At 37.7% G+C, this 17,841-nt stretch overlaps 1 protein-coding gene across 5 annotated transcripts in view; it reads right to left on the bottom strand.

The window, feature by feature from the left end:
• PRDM2 (PR/SET domain 2) overlaps positions 1-17,841 on the bottom strand; it is a 70,737-nt gene that overhangs the window by 31,940 nt on the left and 20,956 nt on the right. For 3 of the 5 annotated variants that reach the window (XM_067311125.1, XM_067311126.1, XM_067311127.1), the window contains exon 1: positions 11,926-11,987. Coding sequence is in view for 1 of the 5 variants with exons in the window: in XM_067311130.1 (XP_067167231.1) it covers positions 12,294-12,423 (130 nt within the window). In the remaining 4 variants the exon portion in view is untranslated. Of the gene's footprint in view, positions 1-11,925; positions 11,988-12,293; positions 12,424-17,841 lie in introns of those variants that run through there. The other 2 variants (XM_067311130.1, XM_067311129.1) reach the window with 2 other exon arrangements.

The raw sequence follows: 17,841 nt of genomic DNA, 5'->3' as shown, positions 1-17,841 counted from the left end.
AGTAAGCAAAAGGTAAATTTCCACTGAAATGAATATGAGATTTTACTTCTTCATTCACTACAGTTCTCCCTAAAACACTTTTCTGACACTGAAATGAGCCTACACTCAGATAATTAAGAATATGAGTTTCAACATGATCATTTGGAAGATAATGCCAATGCAAAACTTTACAGGATTACTTGTACCTCACAAAGGTTACATGACAAGTATTAGAACAGTCTGCCTTTATCCATACTAAATAATCTGAACATTTGTCATGGTCCTTTTTGGATCGTTGAGTGTTTGGGGGGTTTAGATCAAGAATATGTAGTTTTCTTCAAAGATATCTTACTGAAAAAGACAGACTTTAGCTGTCATTTTACTCAGCTGTTTGATAAACTGGATAAATGCAATCTAGTAGCTACCATATTAATAAGTGACTTTTTTTAAAAATAGGATTGCTGAGTCTACATGCTGACCTCAAAAGCTAATGCCCTTAATATACTATTAATAAAGGTGTTCTGCTGCTGCTATGTCAGTTTTGCTGCCTCATCTCAAACAGAACTCCCAAAAGGTTAGCACAAACCTGTGACTGGGTGGAAGTCTGAAAAAGCAAAGGAGTTTACCCAAACATGTGTCCAAACATCAGCTAATGGCTTTACTTGGAGAATGCAGCTGTACAGTGGCTACAATTTCCAGGAAACAGGACTGCCTCTGTGTCTAACCGGAGTGCTGGGATCACAGTAACAGGAGTCTGCTTACCACCAAGGAAACAAGACCAAAGCCCTTTCCAGATGTAGGATCCGGACACTGCTGCTACTACCAGATTAGATCTCCCAGGTATAAAGTTAAACCCCTCAAAACTGCTACAAAATAACACTAATTTATGTTCACTCAAATTTGTCATTTATTATCCATTTCTGACCCAACTAAATCCTTTTGTTTTCCACAGCTATGACATGTCATTTGTCACAAGTTTCTCTCCACGAAAACAGTAAGAGATTCTCAGTAAGACCAGGTCCCTCTAACATTGTATTTCCTCTTCCTGTAGCATACATTTCCAGTTTTCTCTCTTTAAGCCTCCTTATTCTCTTGTTTTTAGCACTTACTAAAATTCCAGACAACTTGCACATATAATCCTTACTCTCTGGGATTCAATGGGAAAAAAAACATGCAGCACACATTTGATGAGAACCATTTTTTAATGTTACCAACAGCAATCAAGTAAATGTGTAATAGTTTTCTATTTTGAAGTGCAAGGTATTAATCTGGACAGAGGATTCAACAGTATTTTCCATAGTGCACTGACTCATTGACAGCTCTTACTGATACCTGAAATCCAGCACACTACAAAGTGCCAAGCTATCTGTTTTGGTCTGCAGTGCAAGCTTGGTTTAAAGAAATTTCTTTAGTCTGTATAGTTTTAAAGGCTATTATTTACTACAAACATAGCACTGATTTCCCTGAGCTTTTTGCTCAGACACTAACACCACCACCATGTAACAGAATTGAAAACAGTGTATGGAACAGTGTCATATGATAAGTACTCATATTTGTACAACATAAGGGAAAATTGTTACTAAAAGTTTAAGCAGACGTGATAAAAATGGAATTAACTGCCTTTTCTAGTGCATAGAGATGTTTACAGTTTGTTTCCATTAGTCCCTATTAAAAAACATGACAGCATTTTATAAACTATGGCCTCCAATCTAACAATGTCCCAAAACCATCTCTAATTGTTAATAAGCAGTTACTGTCAAGATTCTCATTTGCAGGCATGAAAACTTTGCTTCCCTGCATCTGTTAAATTTGGAAAGTCTTGTCTCCTTCTAACTTCAGAGTGACAATCCAAGGTCATAAGACAGAGGATCACTGCAGGTCCTTTCTGATATGTAAAAGCAGATGAAGCAGGAGGGTAAACTGCAAATATTATACAAACTCATTATTTTAGTGTACAATATAGTCTCTGAATGAATCATTTTTTACCTGCTGAAAAATTCTGAAAGATTTGCTTAGCATTCTCTCAGAAACCAAGTGCCTCACTCACTCCAGCCACAGCCCCATGGTGTTTTCCCTGAGAAATGCATTTCAATCTCCTCTGAGACTGCACAATTTACCGTATCTCCCAAGGAAATCTTTAACTATAATGCTCCAATTGCTCAATCGGTGTCTTTCTCAGTGGTAGAAGAGAGTATTGCGGACAATAGTTGGTGCTCTGGTTGACAGAAATGGCAACAGAAGTTACTGAATGTAAAGTTAGCCCCAAACCAAAGCAGAGCAAACTGATGTCTGCTTAATTTATGAAACCAAAAAATGGCAATAAGCTCATAAAGTCACTACAGGGAATGGCAACTTCATTACAAAATATTGTGCCCAGTCAGAGCACAAATATATTTGTCTGCTGGTCAGTTAACCTGTTTTGATGAAATTGGACTTTAAACATGTAAAACTTTTTTGTAGACATCTTTTGATACCCCAAAAGGTCAAATGAAACAATACAAAATTACAAACCTCACCAAAAGGTAACTTGGACATTTTCATTTACAGGCAATGAACCAGACAAAAACATAGCTTTGGTATATGGGAGTGGAAAGGCTAGAAATTGACATTTAACAGTTAAGAATGTGGTAGTCATGAATGAAGTTTCAGCACAAAGTCCACTTTCCTTTTGCAATCCCTGACTAGGGTCCATAAGATTTGAAACACTGGACTTTTTGCTCTTTACCTGCAATTTGAAACAAAAACTTTGCAAGAAGTCTTTTTTTTTTTTTTTTTTTAACTCAACTGGCTAAAATTTGGTATGAGCTACTCCTAAAATCCCAGGCAATTCTAATATCAGCACAAATATCATTCAAGTTTCCTTTTAACAGGATAAATCTAAAGCAAGCTTGTACACTTTGAGTCTGATACAAACTTACTCTTAAAAAGAGGTCAGCTCTCATTACTGTTGAACTGCTTTACACCAGTAATAATAAAAAAAACCTTACTGACTTGATACTTTAAGTTTCTGATTTTACCAGCAGTCATATGAGAAAGTCTGCATTGTATTTGGCTTCAAATAGTGGCAACACATGAGAAAATTCACCATAATTTATATGAATTAAGCCACTTTCACAAAGACTAGATCGTTCCCATTCAACAATCTAATCATTGCTAACGGACTGTCAACAAAGAGAAGATTCATGTTTGAATGGACTCAAACAAGCTTGGCATCTGGCTCTCGATGCTCGCTAGAATAGATGTATAGCTGACTAACCATTTCCATGTCATTTTGCAGCAATGATAATCAAGATAGATTCTCAGCTATTATAATACTCTCACTAGAGTAAATTTATGTCAATCATCACATTAATAATACTGTCTCTTCAAAGTTCTAAAGCATTAATCATAGTCTATCAAACGCTCCTGCAGAACTCTATGCAAAGTGCGACAACGCAACCCACTCTGAACAGCAATGCTGGCAAGCTCTGAAGTGCTTCTGAAGATTTCATCCTAAATAACTAACACATACTGGCGATCAGAATAAAGACTGCACTTGCTTAAGTCAATCCAGGGGACAAAGTTTATAAAAGCCGAGCTAGTATTCACTAATGAATATTTGATGCTCAGAAGATATCTAATTTTGTAGCTACAAATTTTAAAATACTGGAGAGTATTACTTCAGTAACTGTTAAAGCAGGTAAAACTTAGAGACTGCTACAATATTTCCCCGAGGACCTTGACACAGCAAGTGTAGGCCAGTAAGAATTCTTCAGAACAAACTCATACCTGTCAACCCTTGTAAGGCTTGTGGCAGGAATAAAGAATTCATTCCAAGTTTTGACAGATTAAAAAATTAAATACACTCTAGTCTGAAGAAAAATGCTTTTCCTTTTTGTTGATTTGGAAAATATATTGAAAAGTTAGATATTTTCAATATAAAATTATTTTGATATTTTGTAATGTCATAATATGGTAACAGGAAAATCTTCAAAAAGACTTTAAAAACATCAATTATCTTACAAAATACGGATAGATATCATAGTTAAAGGAAACAGTTCTCATCCATACACACAGAAATGGAGTCTACATCTCTTCCCATAAATCAACCGGTTTTAATGGGACGTTGTATGGACATACCTGTAGTTATATTAAACGCACCTGTTTTACATTACATACTAAATTAGATGGAGCATCTGTAGATATGCCCTTAGTCAATTAAAAAAAGTAAGAGGCTCCTATAAACAATTCAAATATAAAACAGTCAATGTATAACTATGGTAAGCTGTAACAAAAGCCAGCACTAAACTTTAGCACTATGAATGATACAGAATAGTATATGAATAGTATTGTTCAAACAGTATTAAGAAGAGTTTTGAAAAGATGAAGCATAAAAAAGGTCTAAAAGAAGGCAATAAAAATGATTAAGCAGTATAGGAGATCCTCTGTACAAGGAGAACTTAAAGCCTTCACTAAATTAAGGCATGATTAACAAGAAGTTAGAGGTAAATAAAATGAGAAAACTCTGAAAGTCAATCACCAATTACATTCTAACTACCATAAAAGCCCCAAAGTCTCCAATTAACTTAGACAACAAATGCTATGAGAGCACATGCAGGAGTGCAAGGAAACCACAGGAAGTTTTAAGTGTTTAACAGACCCTTGACTTTACATGAGACAAGAACACAAAGGAAGTCAAGAAAAGTTACTGATGTGAATAAAAGTCATCCAGGTAAATTACCTGAAATAAAGTTTGAGACAACAAACCCAAACTCTGTAATATAGGTAAGGCAATCAACGACTGCATCCAAGAAAAAAGTTTGTTCTCATATATGATACAAGTAATGGGACAATTCTAAAACACAATGTAAGTCAATATTAAGAGGATTAAAAAAAGAAAACCACTGGTTTAATTCTGGAAAACTATGTCTATTCCCATACTCTGCAGAAATTCACCCACTTCCTATATTTGGATACAACCTCAGAATCTGCTTACCTCAAAATTAAAGCTCTGTCCTAAAACAGTCCTCCCCAAATTTTCTCAGCATCTTTTAAGAAAGATTTAAATTGCTCTGTGATTCATAAAAGAATATTCTAATAAAGTTTTGGACAATTCTAAAATATATTCGCAAAGAACAATGTTTTAATGGAGTCTTAGCAACTTTTAGCTTATTTTTAGGACAAGGAAAAAGTATTCCCCCCTCAATAAAAAAGACACAATTTCAAAATAGACTGGCTTAATTAAAAAGTTAAAAATGGAGTAGTAAGCTTTTTTCCTTCCAAATCACTGTTTCAAAGCTAACCCTGGTCCACAGAAAAAGAAATCGATTAACACTAGAAAGCTGCCCAGTGCCTCAATTCCACTCCCCACTGTAGGATATGTAACCATAGACAGCATTAGCAAATTTGCTTAGACATGCTGCAACTGTGATCTGGACAAGTGTTTTATTATTTAACTTGGAAAAAACAAATGGTACACAGAAGGGTGGTTGAATAGAACTAACAAATAAAGAAAAACATGGAACAGCTTAGAACCTATGATTTGAACAATCGAATCATCCAAGAAAAGTTTTTTTTTTTTTTTTTTTTTTACTATATTACACAAATACATACATATGCTCTAACCAAAAATAAACTAGTACCTAAAAAACATTAACTTGTTACGATCATGAACACCATATTGTTATTTCCAGATCAGGACAAACACATACCAAGATAAAGTAACATGAAGAATACGCAGGATGTTTGTACTACTTGATTTACTAAGGAGTGAGTACCTGTCAGAAGGTCTGATAACCAGCACCGAATCCTTCCAGTGCATTCCTGAGCATCTCCCAGCCCTTCGCTAAACTCTTCTTAAGGAGTTCTTAAGTAAGTTCTACTTTTAGTGGCATCACCAGTCAGATTCTTGTGTAGGCAAAGCTGGGTGCCACCAAATTACGAACATCAAGTTGTCTAATGATACCTGGAGTACAAATACATGCCACGATACACTGGTGACAGCAAAGGTCCCACACTGACAATAGAGCTCACCAATACCAGCTGTGTATTTCCATTGCCAGCTGCGCATTTGGAAAGTTTTAGAGGGAGTGTATATACAATAGAACATGCAAGGCTTCTGAAGATAAAACAAACCTTACAGCCTTCCCTAACCTTACAATTACAGCACATAAGCAAAGACATTTCCCAATGTTCACATAAATATGATATAATCTGATTGAAGCAAAAACACTGGTGTTTTTTAATAATTTAAAAAACATTATCTGAATGTGCTAAATCCTCATACTTCCAAGAGTTTATACTTAGAAATGTGGAGTTTTGAAAGAGGTCAATACATGTAATTTAATGCCAAAACATTTTTTCAAATACAGATAATTTATTTTTACCTCCAAAATGAAGTCTTATCTTCTCCTATTCTTAAACCCGTAGGCAGGAACGAAGCTGGAATGAATCATACCAATTTCACTCTGCTCTTTGAGAAAGCTCAGAGCAGCAGCTATCATAGGAACTGAAGGCGTTTACTGTAGAAGCGAAGATGGAAATTTAAAGTAATACAACTCCCCCATTCAAAAAGCCTCATTTATGAAGAGCAAAAAGAAAATTTCCGTTGGTTAGAAACCTAAGTTATTAGATGTTCACCAGATAGAAGCTGCCATGAGCAATGAACGCAGTTCCCCTGACATACCAAAAGCAGCTTTTTAACTGGAGTCATTCTTGTAAATCCGTTTGAATTTAGGAAATTAGTTTTCATTCTGTGACTTTGTTCCAGGTTTTCTTGGTGACCTTCTCCTTCCTCCCTTGTCTCTAACTAGTCTTTGGCTAGTAAGTTTTGAAGCCTTGAGTCTGTATCTAAGTTTTTCAATAAATCTGTTGGAAATACAGCCTAGATAAGAATGTCATTTCACTGAGAAATACTGTTATTACAAAGGTACAACTTTCAGAACTTTAACATTTTTCTACAAGCTGCATTCCAATCAATGTTCATAACCATTTTTCTCAGGGACTATCTTTTCTATTCGGAAATAACTTTCAACTCATTCCATGTAATAAGTAAATAACTATAAACTAAATAACTAATAAATTCATGTAACTTTAAAAAGGATGGACAATCAGGGCATCATTTGGCAATGATTTCCATTTGTGATGACATCCAGATGGAAATCCAAGGCCTACCACTTGTAAACAGGATCTGTATTTATGTGACTCTTGAGTACAGGTAATTATTTGGAACTACGTGCAAAATCCTATGAAAACATTAACAGGAGAACTGCAAAAGTTCTACTATGCAGAATTCAGCATGCTCATTTAATCTTTACATTTCATTTTTGTGCAGCAGCAAGTTGACACTTTCAGTAACAGCCATGCTTATAGTATAACTTTTATTTTGACAGCATTTTTCTAGAATCTCTGAAGCAGAAGCCTAAAGTTGCACTTTGCATTCAGCCTTATATAAAACAAAAATCATGTATAATTGATCACAATTGATTCATAATTCACCCACTTTCACACTAGCGCTGGGACAGCATTATTTACTGAGAGTTAGCCTATACTTCAAACTCTCCCTGAAATCTGATAAGAACTACAGCAAATATCAACATGAGGATAGCAATAGAGCCATTTATGGTACTGAAGTTTTAATACAGATTTATTAGCAATAGTTCAAGACTGTTTTAAAACTATACTACTATGAACAATCGCCAGGGATATACGTAAGCCTGATTCATGTGTTTTGCCTACAATGCAACAGAGCACTGTATTTTAAAAGGTCACACAACTGGGTTTTCTAGAAGAGACGGGTCATTTGGTTTCATGACTTCCATTCAAGTCACCTCATGCAGCATGTATTTTTGTTAAAACGAAGTTACATACTTTCCCTCTTGACAGCCTGACTTTGCACACAAAGATACGAAATGGAGGCACACACGGCATTCATTCCAAACAATAGTATAAATTATGCCACTGGGGTTTGTTGCCTAGATAAATCACCTAAGCAGAACACAGTAAAGACACAAATACAGCTAAACAGCACAGCACAGAAGTACTACCACAAGGATATAAATAAGCACAGGAGAAGTACATCTTCTCCCCCCCCGCCAAAAGCTGCACAAGTATTTTTCGCAAACATGTGTCAAATTAAAATCTAACCTGATGTAGATGTCAGTGTCTTTCTTCCTCTGAGATCAGACTTTTGATATGCCATATAATCCACAACAGATTATTTCAGTACATTTTGATTACATTTGGGGGCCTACTTAGCACCTTAAAGAAGATTATAGCCTGATAAGACAATTGGATATATTTTTATATCTAATGTACAACCCTTTTTTTAAGATACTAACTGGGTTAGTGAAAAATGACTTCTGGAAGAAAAACATATTGAGAAGCCAGAGACTCCAAAAATGTGGTGCTGAGTAAGCGTGTCCTTACTTGATGTGCACAAACACAAGAGAAAAGCCAACTGTAACAGTCTAAAAAGGGGAAACACTGAAGGAAACACTGATATTTCCTATTATTACTTTTAGTATACTGTCCTACATTCAGGAAGAAATACCTCTTATCAAAAAGAGACAAATTTCTATACTACTGCTCTAATGGAGATGTGAGCTTATTAACAGTAAAATTAAAGGCAGGCTGTTTCTTTTTTTCTTAGCAAAGGGAATTAATGAAAAAATCCATCTAATGCTAATGCATTTGATTTGAGAAAATTTTCCTACAAGCTTGTTAGCAGGATAGAAGCATATCAACCACAAACTGGGAGAAATGGATGACAGTGCTAGGAAAACTTAACTATTAACCAAAATTTCAGAATATGTAAAAGCAACAAAGCAATATTTTAGATCACTTTTCTGCTACTGGTTGACTAAGAAAATCGTCTCATGTACAGCAGCTGTTGGCTCTTACCAACATAGCAATCACATCAAAGATAATGGGGGGGGAGGGGTTCTGATAAAAATCAGAGATGTTACCCAAGAAAGTGCAACAGGTTGTTTTTGTTTTGTTTTTAATTACACTCTTATCCTATTAGCTTTCTTTCTAGATCTCAAACACATACATTAGCAACATTTTTACTCGCAATGTTTCAACGCAGAAAAGTAGGTAAGTAAGAATTTTGACTTTTCCTAACGACTCCTAAGCTGCTGTGCATGCTAAAAGGAAAATGCAAAGGATTTACTCCAGCTAGGAAGACCTAGAACAAAGCCAGGCTGTAACCATCTGCATTGAGACCAAAACGTTGCAAAGTATTCTGATGGGAGACTGCAAGAACAGTGATATGCATGACCAGATTTAACTGGTGAAGAAGTTATGCAAGTAAAGAGCAAGCGAGTTTTGAGAAACACAACCACGGCGTAACCAAGATCCTGCCTTCTGCAAATGTGTTAGACTGGTAAATAGAGGGGAATGTCAGGTGCCATCATAAATATGCTCTAAAGGAGATTATGAACCTAGTGTCAGTAATCACTTGCAAACAGAGGTCAGATCAAGGTCAAGCAGAACATACTATTCCAATCTACATTTTGTGTCTATCCTAGGCTTAGTCAGCTGCTGATTCTTAAATGCCATCTCAATTTTACAAATTACTCAGGCCTACCTCTCACGGTAAGAAAGTCTGAATTGATGCCTTGTGAGGATTTATTCAGAAATGAGAGTCCTCCTACATCAACATGGAAGAAGTTTTACAATAATTACAGCCTTGATTAACTGGGCAGAAACACATCACTTTAAAGCTTTAATAGCTGTAGAATGGTCACCTTTTCCGATATAATCGGAGTTCATTAAATGAACTGTAGCAACAAGACTATTTGCCAGAAGTTAAATATTTTTAAATGTCCAAGGACAAAGCCCAAAACACATTAAAAAATCAAAAAGGATGCTTGTTTTACTGAAGATTAGTTAGTAGCTATTTAATAACTGCACGTCTTGAAAAACTACATACTAATATACTACTTAAATAAGGTCTTGTCCAGTCATTATAAGACTTTAAACTGTCAATTTTCTTTTCAGGAAAACACATTTCTAAAGGATGCACTCATTCACACTTGATCAAACTTGGCACTTCTTACTTATTGCTATTCTTCTTCCAAACTGTAAGACAAGATCTGCAAGCAGACCAAAATAAAGTTTATGAAGAGGAACTAATCTGCTCAGGTAGCTAATAAATTTAAGTTGCACAACACTCTAGAGAAGCTACTCTCTAACAAGTTTATAAAGTTGGTAATTAATCTATAAAATTACCTTGTACTACGATTTTTTTCACCCGCAAAAACTAAAACCAAAACATTTTTCTCCCCCTTCCCCTCTCTCCACACCTTCTACAGCACAGTTGGAATTATTTCAAAAAAGAAAATTACTTTTTACCCCTGCTGAACTCATAGCTCATCACAATTTCCTTTGCTTTCCCACAAAACCTCAACCTCAGAGCTAAGATCAAGTACGAAAACTTTCATATCCAAGAGATGCAGCTGTCTCTCCAAAAGAGTTATCAATGGAAACCATTTTGGAATCTCAGTTGCTATCAATTTAGCAAAAATATTATGTTTCTTACAGGCAAATTGGAATGAATTGCAAATATTAGCAGATATTTTTACAAATACTAAAAATAACTGAGAATAAATGTAGAGGAATAAGTACAATCCAATGCACTGTGCTAAAAAAGGACTAAAAATTTCAAAATACACACATTAGAAAAGGACAAAGAACATATTAAGAATCAACTTAACTTTTACAGCATGGATGATAAAGCCTTAATCATAACAAATCAAAGCAACTGAATACTACGAATGTGTTCTTTCTGCTTAATGATACAAGAGTATAATTCCACAGATAAATTACTTTTTGGTTATACTTAAATGTCTTACCTATACTGTGCTTTGGATTTTTTTTTTTTTTAATATGTATATAATTTCTGAAGATTTGTGAGCCCTGGGTAGGAGTTTATGTTTATAAAGGGAGAAGACCTACCGTTCCTAATGATTCTAATTTGAAATCTGTATAATCCATAACTTTTAGAACTCCATAAATAGCATAAAAAAGAACTACCAAATTAGTTTATTAATATTTTATCTGTAACTGTCTAAATACAAATAAAACTTCTATGTCAGGAAAAATTATCTTAGAAATGATTCTGTCTGGCTTTTCTGATTTATAATATAATCAAATTCGTTCAAGTTGTTTTTCTAGCCATTCAGGTAAATCACAGGCACACAAATTCTATTTGCTAAGATAATGCACATTTAGGGAAAAGCATACCACCACCTCCAATTTACCAAGAGCTACTCATCTCTGTCTTAAATATGTATTTTATGACAGACAACAATAAAAATCAGTGCTTGAATTTCAAACTTTGTAATAACCTAACCTACAAATCTGTGTTTAAATGAATAACCAATTGTGTCCCACCATTTCTTGCTCCCAGCCCCCTCTTCAATCTCTAAAATAAACAGAACTTACTTAAAAACCTGTTTTTCTAAATATTTGATCTTGGTCCCAATGCGAGTTCCACAGTCAACTGCAGTGCAAATAAAATCAGGCCCTAAATTATCATTTTAAAACATGTACAATGAGGCTATTTTAAATATTATCTCCTTTCCTTATTTGGTTCATCGGACACCTTCTGAGGATTCTGAAGTCCACAGTCACCTACCACAGGAACAGATAGTCTTGTGCTACAACTCTAAATATTTCCTTTATTTACCCCTGTGAAAGCTTCCTCAAGTGTGATTTTGGCCTAGAATAATAGTCAAAATACCTGTTATATAAGGCCAGGTCTGGAGGCACGTACATGCTAAAAAATATCACTACTGAATTATTCATGGAAAAAAAATAATGGATGTCTGCTCGGGTGTAGTTATAAGGAGTAATGCGTGCATCCCCCCCACCCCCAAATTCCTCCCCCATCCTTCCTCCTCCGCCAAACTCAGCCAGAAGTAGACGCTCACGGCGCCTGCGAAACTGCACAGACAGGATCACCTCAAAAATAGCAGCAAACGAAAGCCCTTCAGGAAAATAAAGCCTCCATTTTTCATCTGTACCGACGCACGGTTAAAAAAAATAAAAATAAAATAAAAAATCTGGGGGGGGGGGGCGGGGGGAGAGGAGAATCGCTCGGCGACACTTCGCCCCCCGCCCCCGCGCGAAGTTGGTAGTTGGAGGGCGGCTGACACCGTTGCGCAAACAGATATTCCCATATTGGTAAAAACTTTCCGCGCCCCCCCCCCCTCCCGCCCTCCGCCCTCCTCCCCCCCTCCCCCCGCGCCCCGCGGGAAGTTGGTGCGCGGCGGCGGCGGAGGGGAGCGGAGCGGCGAGGAGCGGGGCGGCGGCGGGCGGGCGGGTCCTACCTTTCTTGGCTTTCGGGGAGTGCCGGCGGCCGCGGGCGCTGGCGGCTCGCTCTTCCTCAATAGCGGCGGCTATCTCCGGGTCGTCCTCCCCATTGTACCACACCAACAGCTCCTCGCCCGGCGCGATTGGCTGGCGGGAGAGAAGAGACACGCGCGGCACCAATCAGGCGGCGGCTTGTTGGCGGCGGGCCGCGGGGCGGGCGGGGAGGGGAGGGGAGGGGGGGGCGGCGGCGCCGACGGCTGCGGCCCGCGGCGCCCCGCGGCAAGGGCGCCGCTGCCCGCTCCCCCCGCCCGCCCTCGCGCGCCCCCTGCCGGCCGGAGGGCCGCGCCGCCGCGCGCAGCGCCGAGCCCCGGCCCGATGCCGCCTTTCTGCCCAAAACACCCATCTGCGCCAAAGCTGGGGCAAAACCCGAAGGTGCCAGCGCAGGAAAAGACCAACGGTCAGCAAAGGCACTGCGATGACGATAATCACTGTACGCTTCAGGAGATCCACTTAATTAAGCACAGTAACGACAGGCTTGTCTGCCATTCCACACTTTTTTTTCTTACCCAATGCAAAAACTCAAAGAAAAGGCCGCCGAGCAGGCAGCACCGCGGTGATCGCTGACGCCCAGCACTGCCGCCACCAACCTGATCGATGCCAAACAGTTTCTCCATTTTTTTCACGTGCTCCTTAAAACAGTTTCAGAATCATACACTAGGTCGTCTCCAACTCTGTAGGCTAAGATGCAGTTGATCTACTTTTTAAATTTCAATTTTTTCTCCATTCCCTGAACAATTCTCTCCAAAGACAAAAAAAATCCCCAAACTTATATGCCTTCCCCTGGCTTAACTGCACCACCCCTTTTTCCCCAGGGTTAAAGAACATTGGGGTACTGGAAATAAGATACTATTTTTAAAGTCAAAGTCATTACATGAGAGCAAAGGGTATCCTAAGACTTATATTTCAAGTCTGAAGCCAAAGGGAACTTTTCCATATGAAATGATAGCAATATCTGTTCCTTATGAAACATTTTTCTTGTAGGTCTCTCAGCACTTGACAAAGGTGATAGTTATCTTTATACCCTCTGACACTGGAACAACAAGAGACACAAGATCCCAACAGCTATGTTAAATGTTTAAGTTTTAACATAAGCAAAACCTACTCTTTGGCTTCCTTTACAGTTCTGGATGCCTGATGGATAAATAGTGGTAACAATATTTGCATGATCCCATTTTGCAGCTGTTTAGCAGTGAGGAATGAAGAGAAGTTGCCCGATGCAAACAACTTACCAGTACATAAACTCCAAGGAAGAGCTGGCATAAAAAGGCAGTGCAACCACGCAACGATAATGAGCATCTAGTTTGTTAGCTTCATGTCTGGGACTAATATTCAGTTTGGTGAATTTAGTTTTGGAGCAACTACTCTCGAATCTAAATGAAGGTCTCCAACCTAGTACTTCTAAGGTGCAATGAAGTAAAAGCTCCAAAATCAGGCAATTAAAACAGCTCCCTCGGTAGCAATACTAGCGAGAAGAGGACTACGCTGATGAAATGCCACTCGTACAGCTACTCTGATGCTACAGAATACATGGTCCTCTTACTGACAACACCCTCTAACAGCACCTCCAGTAACCAGCTTCCTCAAAGCCAGTATCTGTGGATTGTTCGTGCACTAGTGGTAGGTCAGGATAGTTTAGTTAAAAAAAAAGGGGGGGTGAATCGTGGACAGGCCCACTGGGCTAAAATTGTAACTGTCACATGCTTTTTTGTGCATTATGCTTTAACTGTGACATTTCTTCAATCTGGAGATTTTCTTTTCAAAAGGTTTCCTTTGAAGCAGTTTTAAAATTTGTTTTCTTTTCAGAAGTAACATCGATTGGATAACGCTATTCATTGTACATATACAAACATTGCAACATGCTGTAGAGACTGAGACATACATTTACCTGTCCGACCTTATAACAGTATATATTATTCACCACAGATGCTGTCTTTCACTATAATACTGCACTTCTGCACATGGATGTGGCTCACTTCCCCCCAAATGTGACCACAGTGGACAGTTTGTGGACTGATGTGGTAGAACTTGTGTGTATTTTGCCATACCTATTCTATTGGTTGATTAACATTGCATTCCCATGTAACGAGTTATTGTTACATATTATTAGTTATTATAAACCTGTTTGACAAAACCTTCTTCAATTATCTAATTAATTTCACCTTAAAAATCAACAGTCTCACAGTCAAGCTGATTTAGAAGACTTTGAAACCGAGTTTTCACTGCAATTTATTATTATAACTTGTAATTCTTGAAGAAAAAGCATTAAGAGCAGTACTATGTGCAGAACAACACTATTAAAGTAGCTCATTTCATTTGGAGAGGCAGGAAGAACTTCTGAAACCCCATAATGAGTTTAAGCTGTTTCAATGAAATATCACAAATCTCATACGTATACTGGGGAAAGTATATGCAAAGCAGCCTACAAAGATCCTTAGTCCTTCAGTAAAGAGGAAGAGAAGATGGAAGAGAACTGTATTTGTTTGTGCTTACTTAAAAATTCTATCTAGACCTCATTAGAAGTCCCCAACATGGAATTTTACTATTCATTTACAGCAGAAGAGGGAAATGAAAGCTCCGTGCACTTTTGAGGTTCTTTTACACCAAGCAAATTCAGACTTTGCTTATCTTAGCAATGCAGCTTGGAAATCAGCTTATTTAACTTACAAATTACAAATGCAGAAAAAGCTTAAGAAAAACTTGGGAAAAAATTAATAGCTATGACAGCATTTTAAATGGCACCAGGTAAAGTAGAGCAAAATGACATACAAGCTACCATCAAATTCTCTTTTGGGGGCAAGTAAGAACTTTTTTGTTTGGGTATCACCAAATAGAACTCCTCTAAATTTATCAACTATGATAAAGATCAGGAAAGAACCATGGGTACCTGCATTTGTAAAGTTAAAACTGTTTTGAAAGGGCAGCACATGCACCATAACATATTATATGCAGGAGAAGGACATCTAAAATATTCCTAAACCTACGTTAACTGCAAGACTGGTCAATCTACAGCAGAGCGCATTTCAACTATCTGATAGCATTTACAGAACAGCTTTTACATGCCATTAAAAGTTAGGGCAAAATATCTACCCTACCTAATCTACAGTCTATGCAAGACAAAATTATGTTTATGTGCCTACATCCATTAACTACTTGCAGGAATGTTTTATCACAGAACACGAGTATGTACACTGTTACTTATTAAATGCTTTTTTTAGTCTCAGTGGTCAGTAAAGAGTGATGTCAATCTACGGCAGATATGGGCCATATAAGAACTAAGTCATCCTTGGCACAGAAGGCGAGACAGAAATAAGCATTTAAATTAGAGAGACATACAAGTATAAGTACTTTGTAAAACAGAAAATGGCACAACATTTTTTCCAGGTATGAATCTTCTCTGCAGTTTCTAAATTATTGGATAGTGAGAAATGATACAATGGACAAGATATTTAAATGCTTTAATGTAGTAACTTGCCCTTGAGACCACAAATTTGAGATCTCCTATATTATACTTTGTCCTATGCTGTCAGTCTCTTGCAGCTCTATTTGCAAGTTGCTCCACACTGTTTAAGAAATCTGGTTACTACAAATTTGTTGCCACTTCAAATAATTAAAACAAGCTTTCTTAATGCTCTCCTTTGGTTTTTATATCCATGGAATGGACAAGGGACATTAAACAATGTTGGATTAAAAATACTCCTATTAAACTACAAGAATTGTCCATTTGCTCAATTAACCTGAGATGTGACCTTCTAAATCTTGACCTATAGTATGCTGACTCAATGCTGAAAATTTAATGATTGTGAAGACTGTTTAACTTCATGTAGAACTGTCATTTTAAAAATCATGACAGACTAGCAAGATCAGAATTCTCCTTAGATAACACTTCCAAAAGGTGAAAGAAGAGTAAAATATATTGAAATAGATAGTTTAAAAAAATTATTGAGAATCTAGGCATGCACTTCTGGTAAACTAACATTCTTTACTAGAAATTCATGACTTTCCCAATATGGGGCAAAGTTTAACTTTACATTATAACCTCATCGTTGCATAGTGAAGCAGCTCAGGGTTGTACCACCACCTCTCAAATTATCCACCGTGGCAGCTGTGTCACAGATGTAGTGACAAGCAAGTTCGGTCTCTTCTGAGCAGCATGAAGCTGGAATTACTAACACAAGATCTCAGCCCGGCTCCTACAGAGCTACTTCAGGTTTGTCTGCATTGCATTCCTGGAACGAAGAACCCAGGGCACAAACAACTCGGTGGTTCTACCTACGTCAGCTCAGGTCCAGGAGCTCCCGCTTTGTGCCAGACCCCAAACTATCCAGAGCTGCTGCTTCTGCACTAAGCCTTTAAGAGGCTTAGTACGTCAGGCACAGCAGCAAGCCTACGTGCAGAGCCAACGCTGTTTCTGATGTAACGCTCCCTCCGACTAGCATGCAGTGCAGACACCAACACGAGTTTCTAGAAGCTAGCCTGGGACTGGTACTGCTAACACTAAATTGAAGCTAATAATCCAAGAGCACACAGGGAAAAGCACAGTGCAAACATCCAAGTGGTTGCTGCAGGGGCAAATAAACCCCACTGAACTCAACACTGCTCTTTGAAGAACCCCATTCACATCCCAGACAAAAACTCAAAATCTCACCACACTGCAACAAGCCCCAGACAGATTTTGAAACCAATAAAACTGGTCCTTATTGGCTGCTCCAGCACGCTTCAGAAAGAGTTGCTTGACAGCATGATCTTGTTGGCAAGACTTACTAGGATAAAATTCATCAGGTCACAAAAGGAGAAGATAGTCAAGAAGATAGGGAACAAAAGACACTTTGGATACTGAAGCAAGGTGTGTTATTTTGTCAGCATCGCTCAGCCTCTTTTGGCAGTACAATGAGTTTCCAAAGTGGGATATTCTCCATGAGAAAACAAATTTGAAATGTGAATGCCTGTCTTCGCTTATCAGGACTAAAACCATTGCAGAAAAGATTCAATAAAAGAGGAATTTACAATTTCACAGTAGCTCCAAAAGCACAGTGAAAGTACACTTCCATTAATGAATTACTGTGACTGTGGGCAAGGAAGGAGGTAACCCAGGATAAAATGTCTAAGAAAACAAAGCTAGCTATGGATTCACACTGAGAGCCTGCCCTCACTGAATAAACACTAAAAGAGACATCACTAGTCTGGCTGGCAACAGGGAATCTCTACTTGAATGCTATCTCAAAGCTATTGGAAAATTCAGAAAATATTTAGAGGTTTTTTTCCCATCTAGTTTAAGTGACCTAAAATTCAGTAGCACCATATAAGAGTTTTACATGTAGTCATGTTGCCCTATGAACTTCAAAACTGCATAACTTACTTTTTGTTATCTATAAATGTTGTAGACCTTACAAGGAAATACAAGAAACAGGCATAGACTAAAAGCAAGACTTTATATACCCCCAAAAAAACTTCATTTAAAAAAAAAAAAAGTTGAGCAATGTATACCCACTGCTAGTAGATTCACAG

The sequence above is a fragment of the Apteryx mantelli genome, chromosome 26 (assembly GCF_036417845.1).
Source record: "Apteryx mantelli isolate bAptMan1 chromosome 26, bAptMan1.hap1, whole genome shotgun sequence".
NCBI classification, from domain to species: Eukaryota; Metazoa; Chordata; class Aves; order Apterygiformes; family Apterygidae; genus Apteryx; species Apteryx mantelli.
Note: the sequence above shows the minus strand (reverse complement) of the source record. Positions and strands in the feature narration are given on the sequence as shown.